Source organism: Schistosoma haematobium, chromosome 1 (assembly GCF_000699445.3).
Source record: "Schistosoma haematobium chromosome 1, whole genome shotgun sequence".
Lineage (NCBI taxonomy): Eukaryota > Metazoa > Platyhelminthes > Trematoda > Strigeidida > Schistosomatidae > Schistosoma > Schistosoma haematobium.
Window position 1 is genome coordinate 40,150,078 of NC_067196.1, and position 18,842 is coordinate 40,168,919.

An 18,842-nucleotide genomic window follows, 5' to 3' on the forward strand; every position below is an offset into this window, starting at 1 on the left:
GTTCTATGTAACATTCACTGCCATACCCTTTTTTGTTCCGAAAATATTGTAATTTAAACAATATTTTGCATCTTCTTTTCTACTCTAATTCCCAGTTTCGGGCATAATTGTATTTTTCCAAATTATCGTACGCGTGGTAAGGATATTCACTTATCTATTCATGTACATTTTTTGCACTAATCCGAATTCAGAGAATTCAGTGTTCCAACTTTCTTGTCTTCTCTCACTTGTGTGCTTGCCAACCAATCAGGTTCTAGAATAGTTCTCTCTCTACCCCATCTCGAACTCACGCGTACTAGACTCAAGGTTAAACCGCTCAGCCTATCGCGTTAAGGTCATAATCTAGACTAGACAGATCAAAGTCAAGTCATAGCAAAGTATCGGCGGGGTAAAAGCGATTCAAGGTCATAACAGTGAATCGGCATAATAATAGTGCTGAAAAAGACACGATATTTATGTAAGTTAGAAAGGATCAATAGGTGGCAATTCAATGACATTGAATCAGAAAATGAGTTCATTGATTATAGGAGAGGTACATGTTCGGTGTAGAATTCTTGGTTTAATTTCATGACATGATCAGAATCACTGGTTGGATAGCTTAAGTGGTCTGAAATCAACCGGAGCGGTACATAGATATTTGATCTCTATCCATCTAAAGTTAACAGTTGCAGTCATGATAACAAGTAACTTTGCAACTTTTTACTTAGAACATGAAACCGATGAACATCATACACACAATTATTTTACTAACAACATAGATATTATAGTTGGTAATTGACAACTGAATAATTAGACAACCGAGATGATGTTAAAATGGAAAATTCTGCATGAATGAATTAAATATTAGTGCAAAATAACCTGAAATGACTTAATTCGTAGGAATAAACAATTAAATCAGTATATCAAATTCATTAATAAATCATAGTTAAAGTGTTCTTAGGTCAAATAATTTTTACTCCCTGCAGTATAGTACAAAATGTGATGAAAACTTATCACGCTAATAAGTAAACTGCTTTATCTGTAAGCTATATTTAAGAAGTACAATTAACAAATTACGATTCTTAGAAACGGTTTTAGAATTGAACGAATACTTTTAAGTGATAAACAATCACAATGATGCAGTAGTGTTCAGATACAGATACGTAATTACAGGTATCAACAAGGTACGAATATTGCTAAATGTTCGTATTATTGATGGTAGGCCGAAGTAAGGTGTAGAAATCTCAGAACTCAGATGGAATCAACTGAAGTTTATTTTAAATGGAATTCAAAATCAAGAAGTGAGAGGGCTTACATGCAAAAACTAAAGAGAATATTAAAGCATTTGGGTGACTTTGTAGTAAATAGATTGGTTAATATTTCGTGTATTACTGCTGCTGACCTACATAAACCGTTTTTGATTGTTTGTATTGAAGTATGGTTCATAGTTTCGAATAAAAACCGATTAAATTTTAAATCATAATCATTAGCTGAAAGTTGAGTAGATAGTTTCTCTAGCGAACACCCATAATGAACATTCGCATTAACTTAAAGCCTAAAATATAATTGTACACCACGGATTTGAAATCATTACAGCAAGATAACACTAAACTGATACTCAAAGTGGTCAGTTCAGCATGGTGGAACGTGAATCAGTAACATTCTTAAATGAATGAAGTAAGTCTTTAATTATCATCTCCAAAAATGTATGAAGCAATGTCTTCAGGTAATATTACTGTCGAGACTGACAGAAAGAATATAATCAAGATGCATGACTTGGAAATGTAAAATTTATTACAACCCGCTATTTGGTTTTAGTAATCGACAGACAAATTTTACACGTTTAATACACGCAAAATGTAGGAATATCTTGGAAAATAAACGTTAACATTTTTTCAGATTTCGTTTTTCAGATAGCAAGTATGGTATTCAAAGGAGCTAACAACCGTTAAATGTTTTTGAAGCTTTGATATTTAATCAAAAACATTTCATTTTTAGACTAGTTACACTACATTCGTAATAAACTTATGAGAAAATTATGAACCATAAAGTACGAGTAAAGAGCAGTTTTCTTATTGTACATTGCCTTCATGACCTAGGATTTTGTTAGAATATTTAGCAAAATCAACTACAACTCTCTGACTTAGCCATTGAAATTATAATTGATTATTGAGAAACTAAATAAATACCATTTTATTTAAAATAATTATACTATACCTTATCACTAAGGTAAGTTGATTTGTGATTGACGTATTCTACCACCAAAGTATTTATTACTTTGATATTGCAAATTAATTTAGCATAATATAATAAAAAGAACATGATCAAGATTTAAATTTCCTTATTTGAGATAAAATTTGTCGGAAAGACAGAACACGAAGCCATTTGAAATTTTATATTAAGAAACCTTACCGGCCAGCTCTTCCAGAACGCTGAGCTGCATTGGCTTTGCTAACCAGGATCGCAGTTAAAGTTGATGTGTTTTGTCTTGGATCATAATCTGTCACTTTGATACGACCACAATCAATCACATAAACTACGTCTTGAATGGTTATGCTACAGAGAAAGAAAGGTATTTACTTTCACAAAGCAGATCACTCAAATTCTCCAAACAAAAGCAAAACGTATTACATTTTTACATAACAAGTTAGCTAAAATCACTTTAGAAATAGACAGTTAGTAGGTAGCAGATGTGCATCATATTTTTAGTATGTTTTCATTGTTATTGGTTGATCCAGGTTTACATGTAGCCTTACACTGAACTTGTGAACCCATTAACAATCAGTAGAAAAAAATGACAGAATCTAATAAGTCTTACCTGTAATTTTGAAAAGTAAATGATAAATCATTAGGCTAAGAGATTCTCTTGTCCGTTTATAAAATATTATTACCAATTCTCAACTGACATTGTAGTTTGTTCTAACATTGAATCTATCCTGGTAGTCTTTAATTCATTTTAAGACCTACCGTGGTGTAATAACTTCTTATCGTTTTATATTATTTTTTTCTAATTATCACGTTATATTGATTGAACTCTTATTTAATTAACCTTTATTGGTTGTCATATAAAAACGCTTGAATATGTAAATGTACGTGTGATCAGGTTGATCTAAATGACTCAAATACATCACATTTTTTAGATCAACTGTCTTCTTGCCACACTATCAGAGAAACGATATTTAACATACTAAATTTCATGTTCTGAAATCAGTAACCAACTGATACGTGGAGTAATGGTGAAACATTCAAAACCACATCTAGGCATGAGTGTAGCATCATACAGGAAAGCGGTCCATGAACATATGATGCGGAGTCAAGAACTAAAATGAGCTGTAATGATAAACGAATTAAATGTTTTTCATCCCGCATCCACATGATTCAGTGAGAAACGGTCACAAAATATTTTACTCATACAAAGTGAGCACTCCAATGAAGAAAAACAGGATGACAGTTGAAGCCGTATCGTCAGATATGACAAGATATGCTACCATCATTTACAAAAGTGATAAAACGTTAGTTCTATCTCAGTGAAACTATAAGCTTAATAGATGGTATTAGACAGATAAGAAAACTCAATAGTTAGTACTGAACAAATGTATTTAATCCTAATTTCTCTTTGAATCATTCAAATCTCAATGCAACTACTTTCTCCACATTTTATTTCATGCTGGACTTTTTATCAGATTTTTGTTATACGTCTACTTCACAGCATGTCATTGTTATAATAGATGGGACTGGTGTAAAAGATCGCCGTTTGTTGTAGTCATTCGTTTGAATATATGTCATAAAATTTAACCTTATTTATTTTCATACATGTATCGTAATTTACTTATTACTGTGCGATTTTATTAATAGCAAATATTTTCGACGGTCTTTTGAAAAAAAAAACATATAAACAGATAGATAGATGGATAAACAGCCGTACATTGAAATAAAGTGTAGTGATAAATCTTCACTGACCTCGTTTCAGCGATATTAGTTGCTATAATCACTTTTCTTTGATTTTTTGGTGAGGGTTCGAACAGTGAGCGATCTCTAGACGTGGGGATTCTTGAGTGTAATGGATAAATTCTAACACTTCCATAACGATCATCATATCGTCTTGGATTTAATTCACGCAAACATCTGATTACATCTTTTATGTCCTAGTAAGCGATAAACATAATCAAAGAAGTAAACAGTGGAACTTTAAGTTGAAAAAAAGATGCACACAAGAAATTAATAGAAATAAAATGGTTTGATATTTATTAATGGTAATTTTAATATAATCCTGTCGAACTGGCACCATAGTGTATAATGCCACTTAATTTGAAGCTAAATTTGTTTGTTTTTAAGTGAATTCATTTAATAACTTCTTTACAGTATCGAAAACCCAGAAAAACAATCAAAATAAATATTTTTAAAATACAATACTATTGTAATGAATGAACATTCAGGTGGGAGAAGCTAATTTCTTGTTCGATGCGTAATCACGCGGTGGTTTAGTAGAATGTGAAAATCATGCATTAAGTATATTATTTGTACATCTGCTCTCAGGCAGTCCACTTCTGATCACTGCTACATACCACTTGTATCTGTCAACATAAGTAGCATACACCACATTACTAAAGTTCAGGATGTTTTTGAATATCTATTTGAGTATGAAAAAAGTTCATTAGTTGGATTTATTGACAAGCACAAATTTTGAGGGACACATTTAAAACTTAAGATTTATGATCTTTTTGTACTAACTTTAGAAATTTCCGGCATTTTAATTTAATTATGTAAGACATATTTCACGTAAACTGAGCTTCAAGTTGATTACTGATCAGGGTTAGACGCTGTATAGAGTAAGAATATCAAAAAATTTACAACCACTCGTTACACAACGACACCAACAAAAACATCACTTAATCTACAATCAAGTTATTTGATCGCAGTTAGCCAACCAAGAGAAGTTATCAACAATCGTGAATAAACGATGTAAGATAACATGGTATCGCATCTAAAACATGAAAAAATTAGTTGTAATGAAATACTGAATGGTACATACATATCAATCTTTATAGTGAAATCAAACACCACCACAAAGACGATGACTTACGACAAGACCTGGAACAAAAACAAGTATTGCACCCGATTGTGTATTCTGTAAAATATGCTCAACTGAATGTGCAATAAGATCGGTTTGAGGATAGGTATCTTCTCCAACACTACGTAAAATTTCTATTGCATTGGACGATAATCTGAATGTTCAAAGTTAAAAACTTTATTAGAGACTTTTAATAAATAATACCAAGATGTACGGTTAAGCTGGTAACTAATACATGCAAAAGTTAGACTGTATTTGATAAATATTAATAATAATGTACATAATAATTGCAAAATGTTAATTTCCAGAAAGTTATTGCTTCTTTATTCTTATGACAAAATATATAGAAATATGTATTGGGAAATTGAAGTTAAATCATCATCTAGATTTTCCTGTACTTTCAAACATCAGGAGAACAGTGATTTTTTCCAACACACCAACATTTAAGTGGTTTTCATCTAGATATTTAGTTAGCGTAATTCAGAAAATGGAGGGTACTAACTTAATAGAAACTTATAAAATCTGTATTGTAAAGATTAAAAATATAGATAGATAAATGAAAATTGCAAAATTGATTGATCTCAGAAAAAGCTGATGAAAATTTCTGCACTTTGTTTGAGAGAATTCAAATTTCACTTTTGGTCAAGGAGTATGTTTCAGTTGATTAAAGAAAAGAAGGCTTATACAACTGTAAAGCTGAATCCTGGTTAGTATATAAATTTGAGAAAAATATAGTTCCCTTAATCAAAATATAACACCACTGATCATATTAGTACTAAGTAACCTTATATTTAGTTCGTTACAGAAACAAAAGCATAAAAAGTCGGAATTTTTCCTACAAAAAAGGAACATGATTTCAACATAGTTTTATTTGTGTTACTGCAAGATTTAAACGATGAAATCAACTGATGATCCTATTACTTTAGAAATAAGCATATGCATATTATAAAATCTAATAACAATGATAATAAAAACGCTAATCATGGCGGATGTAGATAGGTCGATATGATTTAGAATCTAATAGATAGATTGAACACTATTCATTAATTGCAGTATAGAATCTACTTGCGTTTATTACAAATTGGGAATATTTCAGGGTAACCCTGAAAATATACCTAATAAATTTCTACATAGAATGCACTAGAAATGTTTTGCTTTCACTACTGACTAATTTCTACTAACCAGGTTTGAGGTGATAAGATATATATCAGAGTGTGATCTTTTGCTGTCAAAACGTGTGAACTAGGTTTGGGCTCTTAATGGAGCACTAGGTTCCTTCCAGTATGTAGATACTCCCTATTGACAAGTACAAACAATTATACAGAATATTCTACTGAACTCTTCCAACCACTAGACGATTGAATAACGTTTCTAGCTACCATAAAGATGTGAGATCAAACGTCCAGTTTATGAACATGTACGATATCATTGAGTTGAAACGGCTAATTAGTATCAAGAGTGGAGAATTTCCTTGAATTTATTGTATAATCAAACTGTACAGTTACATTATAACAAAACGTTTAGTCTAATGCTTGATTACAAAAAACGTTACCATGAAATTAAAATACGTGAATATAAAAGGGGCAATTACAGAAAACAATAGAAAAATGTCACATGAGATCAATAAACTCATAAAAGTATAGGTAAGAATTAAAAATAAGGCAGGTATATTGAGAAAGAGAGAAATAAAAGTGCTTAACAAAATTAAGGCATCCGAATGTTTAATCTTGCTAGTGCCTCAGTTATCAGTGTATATTTCATAGTACATTTGACGATGAATAAGAATAAAACAAGTGTTTATAAACAAATGATACAGTTACTACTACTGAAAATGACGCTACGTCTAACCTACTTCCATCTTATAACAATTAAATACTAATATTAGTAAGAAGTTTGCAAACAAATTCCATCATTGATTAATTAGTGAAACCACCCAACAAAGTAGCGAAAATCACTAAACTCATAATGGTCGATTATACCGAATGGTTTGACGAATACAAAACATGTAGTCATCATTAACAAAATTTGGTTTAATACTTTTAAAGCTGAGAATTATATAGAATGTTTAAAAAATAAATGATGTATTTGTAATATCCAAGTTAGCAGAAAATTAAACTCCCCGCACATCACACACAAATGTAAACCTTCTTCAGAGTAGATAAATAAATAAACGAATTACATTAACACATGATTAAATAGTAAAAAGGAACAAAGAAAAAATATATAGCATAGGTAGAAAGTACAAGTATAGATATATTAGTGATAAGAATAAAAAGGGCTTGAAACACAGCTTCATGATAAAAAGTAAACGATGCGAAAAAAACATAGTGACATAACAAAATATAAAAATATAAATTTGTGTAGAAAGAAGTACTTAAATAATTGGAGAGTAAAGAATATACTTGAAGAGGGTGAAGAATTTGGTATGTTAGAAATAAAAATAAAATATCTATTGCATTTCGGGTTGTCATATTTAGTTATACAGTCAGTCAGTCAGTAACAACGTAGAACTTCGTACGTACATACATCAGTTCGAGTTGCTATACGACATTAGCAAATAAATACAATTGTCGATTCAAATCCCATAGTGGTAAAGGTAGTAAAAGTATAAGCAGTAACTGGAAAGATTAGGGTTTGAAAATGTTATTCAAGGAGTACAATCCAGTGAAATAAATTTGGAAAGAGAAAAAACGGACATGAAGAATTCAGAAAACTAGAATTTGGGAGAATACAAAAAGTGGATGCACCCGCTCCATGTCAAAGGATTTTGAACCATGTCATTCAGGGTCTCTAACCATCGGTTGCTATCATCTCGCGGTCCCCAACCAAGTAGTCTACACCTACCAATATAACTCAGTCTACTTGTCAGTGACTTCATGGACTTGTGCCATGTTTTGGTCTGGCCGCCCCTAGCTTTCTTCCAACCTACTCCTATACAATAAAACATCGCACATCGAGGCAGTCGGTCGTTGGGCATACGTAACACGTGTCCCAGCCATCTCAACTGATGAAGTTTCACTACGTCATCAATTGATTTGCCATCCTTACCTAGTACCAGTTTCCTAACAACTGCATTACTTACTCGATGGTCCCAGGATATACGAGCAATGTTTCGAAGACACTTATGATCAAATACTAGTAACCTACGAATATCCTCTACTCTTACCGGCCATGTTTCACTGCCATAAAGTAGGACGGAACGAACTGCTGCGCAGTAAACCCGTCCTTTGGTTGGTAGACGCAAGTTGGCAAAACGGACAGGAAAAGAGTGAAATCAACGGTTAGTAGGAAACCTATCTTCCTGAAGCTACGATTTGGCGAAGATATGGCTAGAGATGTACTAAGAAATAGAGTGACTAAAGCGAAGAGGACTTTTATTGCAGCTAAAATCTGTCTATCGTTTTTTTTAGCCAACTTATGGTGATTGATAAAGGATAAGTTACCTGATTTTGCTACATCCATGTGTAGCTACGAATTAAACTGCTCCTGTGGAGAAAGCCATATTAAATGTGCAACCAGATAACTGTGCCAGTGAGTTAGTGAACACAGAAAACACAGAAAATCTGGTACAACTGGGTACCAAAAATAGTATAAACCACAAAGAATACTTGGATATGGGCTGGAATATCATTCAGGCGCTCAAACGAAAGCAGATTGTTTCCTTAGAGGGTTTATTTCTCGAATCTCAGGCCTAAAGGTCTATTCCATGACGCGAAGGAGCAATATTGGGAAACGATGTCTCATGGTACCCTGTGACCATAAATATGTTCATATGCCGTTCGTATCGTCAGGATCCTAGAGGCCTTGTACACCAATAATTTGGAACTAGGGTTCTCCAACTCCTCTTGGCACAACCTGAGTATCCACCCTCCCAGTTTGAGCTCCTGAAGTTTGCTTTTCTTCCACTTCTGTTAACAACACACCCACCGCATGGAATTTATGAGAAAAACTTCCCGTGACAAGGACTGTGAATGTGTGTGAATATGAGAGCACTTGAAGAGGGGGAAATAACTCTCCTCATCACCAGATGCACCAGGGCATTTGGGGGAAACTGGTACACTTTTTTTTCAAAAAAGTAATATTTTCATATCGCGGAAAATTATAGAGCGAAAAAGTCAATGAAAGATATTTTTTCTTTTTAAAAACTTTAACATACCCTGTTAATGAATGCAACCACTTATTGAATTCGGGGCTTTTTCCATAAGATAATATACGAGCTTCTTTTTTTGAAAGATTAGATTTTAAAAGACGCTGTTTTAATGTACGTGATTGATCACGGCATAAAGCGGTTATAGCATTATTTGGCAACCAAAATCTAAGAGAAATAATAAATTCATAAAAAGTTTTAATCCAATGTTTTTACTTGATATAATTGAAACTCAATTGATACTAAATGATAAAGAATGTAGAAACAAAGTTAATAATCAATAGAAAAACTTACAGATGTAAACCAAAATTAAATAGATCAAACATATCACTATAGTATATAGGAAGCAACTAGACGTAATATCAAGATGTTTTAGTTACATAAAGAAAATCAGCTATAACCTATACTGTCAGTTTTAATGGTCACTCAAGAATTCATTAAAAGTTAAATACTAGGCAAATTTTCATTTTGAAGCCTAACTGGTTAAATTCCTCACTATCAAAACGATATCAGTTAGGTTTTCTACACTTGAAATATAAGTAATAACGAGTTACAGAACAAATTTTAATTAATTATAAAAATAAAAAAGGGGAAACTGAAAAGTCACTTTCTTTCAGTGTGCGGTGGATTAGTTATCAAATCTCAGAAACGAAAGTGAATACCGCTGGAACCAATAAAAATATAACCTTTATGAAATAGTAGGAAAAAGAGCATAAAATGAGATTATTGTGTGACAATCTGTACTCAAACGAGTATTCATTGATTAATGAAATTATCTAGTATGAGACAATATTTAAGCAGAATAATACACGTAAGAATAACACTACAATCGTAATCCTCATAACAAGACTAGGAATTATACGTCGATGTTACATTATTACTTAAGAAACATTACAAATAAATATTTACAGTAACTGAAGAGTGCGATTTACCGGGTGATTATTGATTATAATATTATTACACGAAGTCAGCTTACTTAGTTTCTCTCAAAACATCTTCTAAATAATATGTCTTCACTGGGAAGGTTCTACCGGGAATTTCAAATTTAGGACAATTGTCTAAAAGTAATAAAAAAATTAAAGCAAAGGTATTCGTCAGATTCAGAACGGATTTCAAAGTTAAGGTTCTAAATGTCCAGAGAAATAATCATATACTGATATGTAGTAATAGACATTTAAGAATGGTAACTATTAACCACTTACATAATACGAAATCATGACTAAACGTAAGCTTATTGGAAATCCAAAGTGTAGTCGTTTACAGTTACGGTGAATTTATTGTATTATAAACTGTAGTCGAGAAACAACAAAAATTGCGATAGTATGACAAGAACTGAACAATAGGTTGTGAACAGTTAGCGACAAAATGAATACATATTATTATATTATTACTGTTGTTCTATGTTTATAAGAATTCACTTAATTGATCATCGTATTCAAAAGTAGATGATAAAGTAACTTATCTAAGTTTGCCCTGGTATGGTCGAAGGTGGGGTGAGTCTGCTCTCCCTCTCGAAATTCTCTCATATGGCCAAGTGCATAACAACTGCCAGGGAAGTCCTACTCACTGCCTCCTCGTAACCGGGGTGTTGTTCACGAAATTGAGGGGACGAAAAATGAATGTTGGGAAACCCTGATTCCAAACCAATGGTGTACATGGGCTCCAGGATCATGAGGGAACGAATGTCGTATGAACCTATTGTTGGTCACTGGCCATCATGGGGACTGCATCTCCTGGCATTACTTCACTGCCTTGTGGATTGGCCATTCAGGTCAAAGGCTTGGGGTGTGGCCCCTTAAGAAAATCACCTGCTTCGGTTTGGACACCCGGGCAGTATCAAAGCCCTTGTGGAGATAAGTTTGACAAGCTTATTTTGTAAATAGTTTTTAATATTATTTGTATTTATTTTATCAATTTCTTACCACATGTACATTTATCATTAAATGATTGTACCTGTTGTTTTAGTAAATGACCTTGAAGACTTTTTCCATCGTGATACTAACATAGCGTGACATACCGTTGCTGGTTAACAAATACACTGCTTCTCTCATATTCCTGGTTCTATTTTCATTCGAGATTGAGTTAACTGAGATCTAAAACAAATATTATTTACATTCATAGACTGCGAGAGCTAATACACCATACCTTACTTTGGATTACACCACTGGGGAGTTCATCGATACGTTTGGAATTACCAAGCATCTATAATTGTGGATTTATTGTACCAGATTAAAGCCGAACACGCATCATTTTGGGTGAACTTAAGTAAAGTCCCATTTTTATTGTATTTGTGACATTTAACTGGTATATATTAATATTACTATTGATTTTTATTAACTTTGTTGATACTTTATGCGTTTATATATCGTCTGGTCCACCACACCCTTATACAAACCAATGACAAGTACGAATGGAAAGTTTTCTCTTGTTTCAACGGTTACTCAGACTACTATGTTACTTATGTACCCCCCTTTATTCTTATTTTGCAGCCGTAAAGTAGGAAAAAGGAACTGCCGCGCAGTATAATTGCATGACGCCATGAAAATCGTGAGTAAAGTCGCTTGCAGCTTCGCGAAACGTCCCACTTATAAGCACTGGGTTTCTTCTGGTTCCTTACAACTCATTGAAGCTCGTCGGTCTACTCCGTGTGACCGTGAGTTTGATCACAAACGAAGGCTGTTACGTAATGTAATCGGGAGAAGCTTGCGTAAGGAACGAGAAGCCTGGTAGTCGGAGCGTTCTAATGAGCTGGAAGCAGCAGCTGCATCTGGTAACTACCGGAAGCTCTACCAACTCATCCGAGTCACTGGCAGCAAGAAGTCTGATGTGAGCGAAACAATCTATGAGGACGATGTGATGCCAATCATTAACATCCATCGACGTCTTGGACGATAGGCAGAGCTTTTCGAAAGGCAGTTCAACGGGTCTGCTGCTCCGGCAACATCGGTCAGACTGTCCTGCCCTCCATGGCCGGTGACGACTGATCCACCAAGTGAGGCGGAAGTCCGCAGGGAACTTCAACTCTTGAAGCGCTACAAATCACCGGGCCCGGATGACGTACCTATCTTTGAAAACGGTTCATGTCGTTTTTGTAACAACTATCGGGGATAAGTCTACTTCCGAGTTATTCAGTGTCCCTAGGTATGGTATATGCTACGCACTTTCCAAGTGCAAGGTACTTTTACAAGACTGGCAGGACTCTGAACTTGCACTCACCCTGAGTAGTGAGCGGACAGAAGTAGTTGAGGAGTTCGTGTATCTGGGTAGCTGCATAAATGCTGGTGGTGGTGGCGTGGGTGATGAGATCAATCCGCGTATAGTGAAAGCCAGAATGGCTTATGCCAATCTGGGCCATCTTTGGTACCTTCATGATGTTAGTCTGGCTGTAAATGTCGGGTCTATAACGTGCTGGTGAAAACAGTTTTGCTCTATGCTAGTGAAACCTAGCCTCTCACAGTTATAACAACTGGCTACGGGGTGAAGAAAAGATACAATCCAAAGTCACTCTGTAATTGGACGAAATCCAGTCTAATTATTCAACCAATCAGTGTCCAGATTGTTATCAGTGTCCTTAAACGACATTGGCCATTATTCATACAGTAACTTCCATTTACGGTGCTGATTCAAAGAAAAAATGACTCCCTTCCGATCGACTACAGCTGCTCTTTGGACGACATTTGGAGTTATTAGTCAAATTCCGCACGCAGCTGCTAAACCAGTCATGCTATGAAGATGCGACGGAAGTGGATGGATTAATATCTCAATTACACAGTGAGCTGGGAAATGACAGCAGCCTCCATGAATCCTCGATAAACTGTACTTCAAACGAAACGGCAGTCATTCATGATACGCCCAGCGGTCCAGTTCTTTCCATTCCAGAAACATGCCCGGTAATGGAGTCAAACTCCATCATCCCCGAAACAGCATGTACAGACAGTAGCATATCCAGCTCACGAAAAGATCCTCTTATTTTGCCAGAAAGTGTGTCCCATGCATCAAATAATGGTCAGAAACCTAATACAATTTTGATAGATGCTGTTTATTTTAGTGATCTATTATCCACTAATGGAATTTTGAAGAGATCTGATGGAAATGTTTCACAAGAATCAAACCCTAATGACCTCATGTCTAGTGTCGCTGATCCTCACCATCTAGTCAGTTCCAGTGGACTCTCTACCCAATGCGGGAAATAAGCTTTAAATAGAATCAGACTAACTGTTACTTGGGTATATGAGGACCCAACGTTATTTCGCGGGGGAGGACGGACGCAGAAAATTTTAAAATCCGGATATCAACTCCGGATCTTCGAAAAAAGGGGAGGTGTTAGGGATGCTGAGGAATAATGTGCCAATCATTATCATGTTAAGTCTAATGATGTCCTTGGACGTTAAATGAACATTTCCTATTGGCCATTATTTATTTCATTCGTTAAATATTGTACAAATGTCGTTTTCTATTTTTATGGTACGATGTGGTCTGTTTGGCTAGTATATAAATAGAGTATGTCTGAAATACAATGATTCATATATCCGAGGCTGAGACTTGCGTTCTGGACTTAACTCGCTGGGCTAGACAGGGAAGCGGGGCCAATCAGAACCCTAGGTCGTTCTACGTGTTTGCGCGTCTATGGTCCGATCAATAATTCGCTACCCCTTAATCAGCAGCATTTTTCACAGTCATAACAGTGTGACATGGTTTTGTGATATGAAAGAGAGCTGTACAGTACTGGCTTCTTTCTCTATGATATACATACATACATAAATACTCCAGTCAGTTAAAAAGAATGTTCAAGACGTAGTATAAATAAGACGAAAACCCAGTAAGCAATTATAAATATGGACTACAATGCGTACTTAAGTAATAAGACTTAAACATTTTACTATAAAATAAAAATGAAACATATTTCATTTAGAATTGTTTATTTATTTACTTTTACTAAAGTAATTTACAAGAAATTAATAGGTTATCAAGCATCTTTATTCACGTAGATCTATGGGATTGTATGCAGATGATGAAGTATTTTGAAAGGTTGGAAAAAAAAACAGTATTTTATAACTTCGTGATTATCTCTAATAGTTATAACATTAATCTTTACTTCTTAGATTGACTAAGTTCAACCAAAAATCAAGATTTTGGTGAACTAAAGGCCTTAAATAAAGTATAGATTGTAGCTCTTTAATTAAGGCTGTTATAGCATCAACCGACTTTGAAATACAATGCAAAAAGACTTGAGGTTTACTCACCTTTGTAATGTGTTAACTGACGACTGAGTCATTAGGTTATGCAAGCAAGTTCTTCTCAAGACACATCGTTCATAAAGATCTGTTAAGTAGTTTACTATAAAATGTTTCATCTAATATTATCACAAACGACCATTCAGTGATTAGATTATGTATATCTATATTCCCCTTATTATAAGTTTCATTTTGACCTATAGATTATTACTATAGGATTTACTGTTCTTAAGTTATGTTCAGTTTATTGATTACAGTTTCCCACGTTCACAGCCACTTTTGGCTTTATTTTGTATAAATGTTATTTCCTATTTTATGGTGCGATGCGGTTTGTTTGGTTGGTGTATAAACCAAGTATGTCTGAAATAAATGATTCGCATAGAGGAAGCTGTTATTGGTGTTCTGGACTCAACTGGAAGGGCTAGGCGAGCAAAGGACCAATAACGACGCAAGGCTGATCAGATCGGTCGAACGTCATTGGTTTAGTACAGTACAAGAGTGAATAAGTCGTATTTCGATTGACGAATAAATTACATGACAACTAGCCGGACTTAGTCAAAACAGAAAAACTTGTGCCTTTAAACTAGTGGTAATCCAAAATAAAAGTAGTCGTAAACAATTATTGTCTATTTACAATTACTGGAAATATCAATGGTAAGTTTGCTGTTGTTCGTTATCATGAAGGAGTAACAAACAGTTTTTCGAAGAAATTTGACAATCTTTAAGCGGAGAAAGTTAGACGTCTTAAAATTAATTGAGGTAGATTAATATTAATTGAGAATTTCTGTTTAAAACTGAGATTCAATGAGGTCTTAAGTTGTTTATAACACATGATAACATCAAAATGAATGTGAGACATATCAAGAGTTCTTTCTGACTGAATAGCCAAACAAAATTAATATTGAAAAATATTAACTGAAACAATTACCTACTTTCTATAATTAAGTAGATGATTTAAAAATACAAAAATAGATGTCACACAGAGTCTCGACCATTGGTTACGATGGTCACGCGGACCACAACCAAGTAGTCTGCATCTACCAACATGGCCAAGACTAGAAGTTAGTGACTTCAAGCACTGATGACACGTTTTGGTTTGGCCTCCTTAACTTTCTTCCAACCATCCCCAAAACTAGTCAACATTTAGCACCGTGGTAATTGGTGTTCAAGTATACGTAACAGGTGGCCCAACCAATTCAGTCGATGAAGATTTACAACCTCATCAACTGATTTAGCATCATTCCTTAATACCATCCATCTAACCTCACTATTACTTACCCGGAGATCCCAGCAAATGCCAGCAATATTTCTAAGGCATCTGTGACTAAATATTAGTAGCTTGCGAATATCTTCAACTCTTAATAGCCAAGTTTCGCAGCCGTAAAGTAGGAAAAAAGGAACTGCCGCGCAGTATAATTGCATGACGCCATGAAAATCGTGAGTAAAGTCGCTTGCAGCTTCGCGAAACGTCCCACTTATAAGCACTGGGTTTCTTCTGGTTCCTTACAACTCATTGAAGCTCGTCGGTCTACTCCGTGTGACCGTGAGTTTGATCACAAACGAAGGCTGTTACGTAATGTAATCGGGAGAAGCTTGCGTAAGGAACGAGAAGCCTGGTAGTCGGAGCGTTCTAATGAGCTGGAAGCAGCAGCTGCATCTGGTAACTACCGGAAGCTCTACCAACTCATCCGAGTCACTGGCAGCAAGAAGTCTGATGTGAGCGAAACAATCTATGAGGACGATGTGATGCCAATCATTAACATCCATCGACGTCTTGGACGATAGGCAGAGCTTTTCGAAAGGCAGTTCAACGGGTCTGCTGCTCCGGCAACATCGGTCAGACTGTCCTGCCCTCCATGGCCGGTGACGACTGATCCACCAAGTGAGGCGGAAGTCCGCAGGGAACTTCAACTCTTGAAGCGCTACAAATCACCGGGCCCGGATGACGTACCTATCTTTGAAAACGGTTCATGTCGTTTTTGTAACAACTATCGGGGGATAAGTCTACTTCCGAGTTATTCAGTGTCCCTAGGTATGGTATATGCTACGCACTTTCCAAGTGCAAGGTACTTTTACAAGACTGGCAGGACTCTGAACTTGCACTCACCCTGAGTAGTGAGCGGACAGAAGTAGTTGAGGAGTTCGTGTATCTGGGTAGCTGCATAAATGCTGGTGGTGGTGGCGTGGGTGATGAGATCAATCCGCGTATAGTGAAAGCCAGAATGGCTTATGCCAATCTGGGCCATCTTTGGTACCTTCATGATGTTAGTCTGGCTGTAAATGTCGGGTCTATAACGTGCTGGTGAAAACAGTTTTGCTCTATGCTAGTGAAACCTAGCCTCTCACAGTTATAACAACTGGCTACGGGGTGAAGAAAAGATACAATCCAAAGTCACTCTGTAATTGGACGAAATCCAGTCTAATTATTCAACCAATCAGTGTCCAGATTGTTATCAGTGTCCTTAAACGACATTGGCCATTATTCATACAGTAACTTCCATTTACGGTGCTGATTCAAAGAAAAAATGACTCCCTTCCGATCGACTACAGCTGCTCTTTGGACGACATTTGGAGTTATTAGTCAAATTCCGCACGCAGCTGCTAAACCAGTCATGCTATGAAGATGCGACGGAAGTGGATGGATTAATATCTCAATTACACAGTGAGCTGGGAAATGACAGCAGCCTCCATGAATCCTCGATAAACTGTACTTCAAACGAAACGGCAGTCATTCATGATACGCCCAGCGGTCCAGTTCTTTCCATTCCAGAAACATGCCCGGTAATGGAGTCAAACTCCATCATCCCCGAAACAGCATGTACAGACAGTAGCATATCCAGCTCACGAAAAGATCCTCTTATTTTGCCAGAAAGTGTGTCCCATGCATCAAATAATGGTCAGAAACCTAATACAATTTTGATAGATGCTGTTTATTTTAGTGATCTATTATCCACTAATGGAATTTTGAAGAGATCTGATGGAAATGTTTCACAAGAATCAAACCCTAATGACCTCATGTCTAGTGTCGCTGATCCTCACCATCTAGTCAGTTCCAGTGGACTCTCTACCCAATGCGGGAAATAAGCTTTAAATAGAATCAGACTAACTGTTACTTGGGTATATGAGGACCCAACGTTATTTCGCGGGGAGGACGGACGCAGAAAATTTTAAAATCCGGATATCAACTCCGGATCTTCGAAAAAAGGGGAGGTGTTAGGGATGCTGAGGAATAATGTGCCAATCATTATCATGTTAAGTCTAATGATGTCCTTGGACGTTAAATGAACATTTCCTATTGGCCATTATTTATTTCATTCGTTAAATATTGTACAAATGTCGTTTTCTATTTTTATGGTACGATGTGGTCTGTTTGGCTAGTATATAAATAGAGTATGTCTGAAATACAATGATTCATATATCCGAGGCTGAGACTTGCGTTCTGGACTTAACTCGCTGGGCTAGACAGGGAAGCGGGGCCAATCAGAACCCTAGGTCGTTCTACGTGTTTGCGCGTCTTTGGTCCGATCAATAATTCGCTACCCCTTAATCAGCAGCATTTTTCACAGTCATAACAGTGTGACATGGTTTTGCGATATGAAAGAGAGCTGTACAGTACTGGCTTCTTTCTCTATGATATACATACATACATAAATACTCCAGTCAGTTAAAAAGAATGTTCAAGACGTAGTATAAATAAGACGAAAACCCAGTAAGCAATTATAAATATGGACTACAATGCGTACTTAAGTAATAAGATTTAAACATTTTACTATAAAATAAAAATGAAACATATTTCATTTAGAATTGTTTATTTATTTACTTTTACTAAAGTAATTTACAAGAAATTAATAGGTTATCAAGCATCTTTATTCACGTAGATCTATGGGATTGTATGCAGATGATGAAGTATTTTGAAAGGTTGGAAAAAAAACAGTATTTTATAACTTCGTGATTATCTCTAATAGTTATAACATTAATCTTTACTTCTTAGATTGACTAAGTTCAACCAAAAATCAAGATTTTGGTGAACTAAAGGCCTTAAATAAAGTATAGATTGTAGCTCTTTAATTAAGGCTGTTATAGCATCAACCGACTTTGAAATACAATGCAAAAAGACTTGAGGTTTACTCACCTTTGTAATGTGTTAACTGACGACTGAGTCATTAGGTTATGCAAGCAAGTTCTTCTCAAGACACATCGTTCATAAAGATCTGTTAAGTAGTTTACTATAAAATGTTTCATCTAATATTATCACAAACGACCATTCAGTGATTAGATTATGTATATCTATATTCCCCTTATTATAAGTTTCATTTTGACCTATAGATTATTACTATAGGATTTACTGTTCTTAAGTTATGTTCAGTTTATTGATTACAGTTTCCCACGTTCACAGCCACTTTTGGCTTTA

General features: G+C 35.3%; 1 protein-coding gene across 1 annotated transcript in view; it reads right to left on the bottom strand.

Annotated features, from left to right (window-relative positions):
- The window catches only part of DHX36 (ATP-dependent DNA/RNA helicase dhx36), a 58,073-nt gene that overhangs the window by 25,178 nt on the left and 14,053 nt on the right, over nt 1-18,842 (bottom strand). Inside the window, exons 6-10 of the mRNA XM_051218197.1 lie at nt 10,174-10,255; nt 9,207-9,365; nt 5,063-5,204; nt 3,940-4,124; nt 2,392-2,535 (exon numbers count right to left, since the gene is read on the bottom strand). Of these exons, the coding sequence (XP_051074038.1) occupies nt 2,392-2,535; nt 3,940-4,124; nt 5,063-5,204; nt 9,207-9,365; nt 10,174-10,255 (712 nt within the window). The remainder of the gene's footprint in view (nt 1-2,391; nt 2,536-3,939; nt 4,125-5,062; nt 5,205-9,206; nt 9,366-10,173; nt 10,256-18,842) is intronic.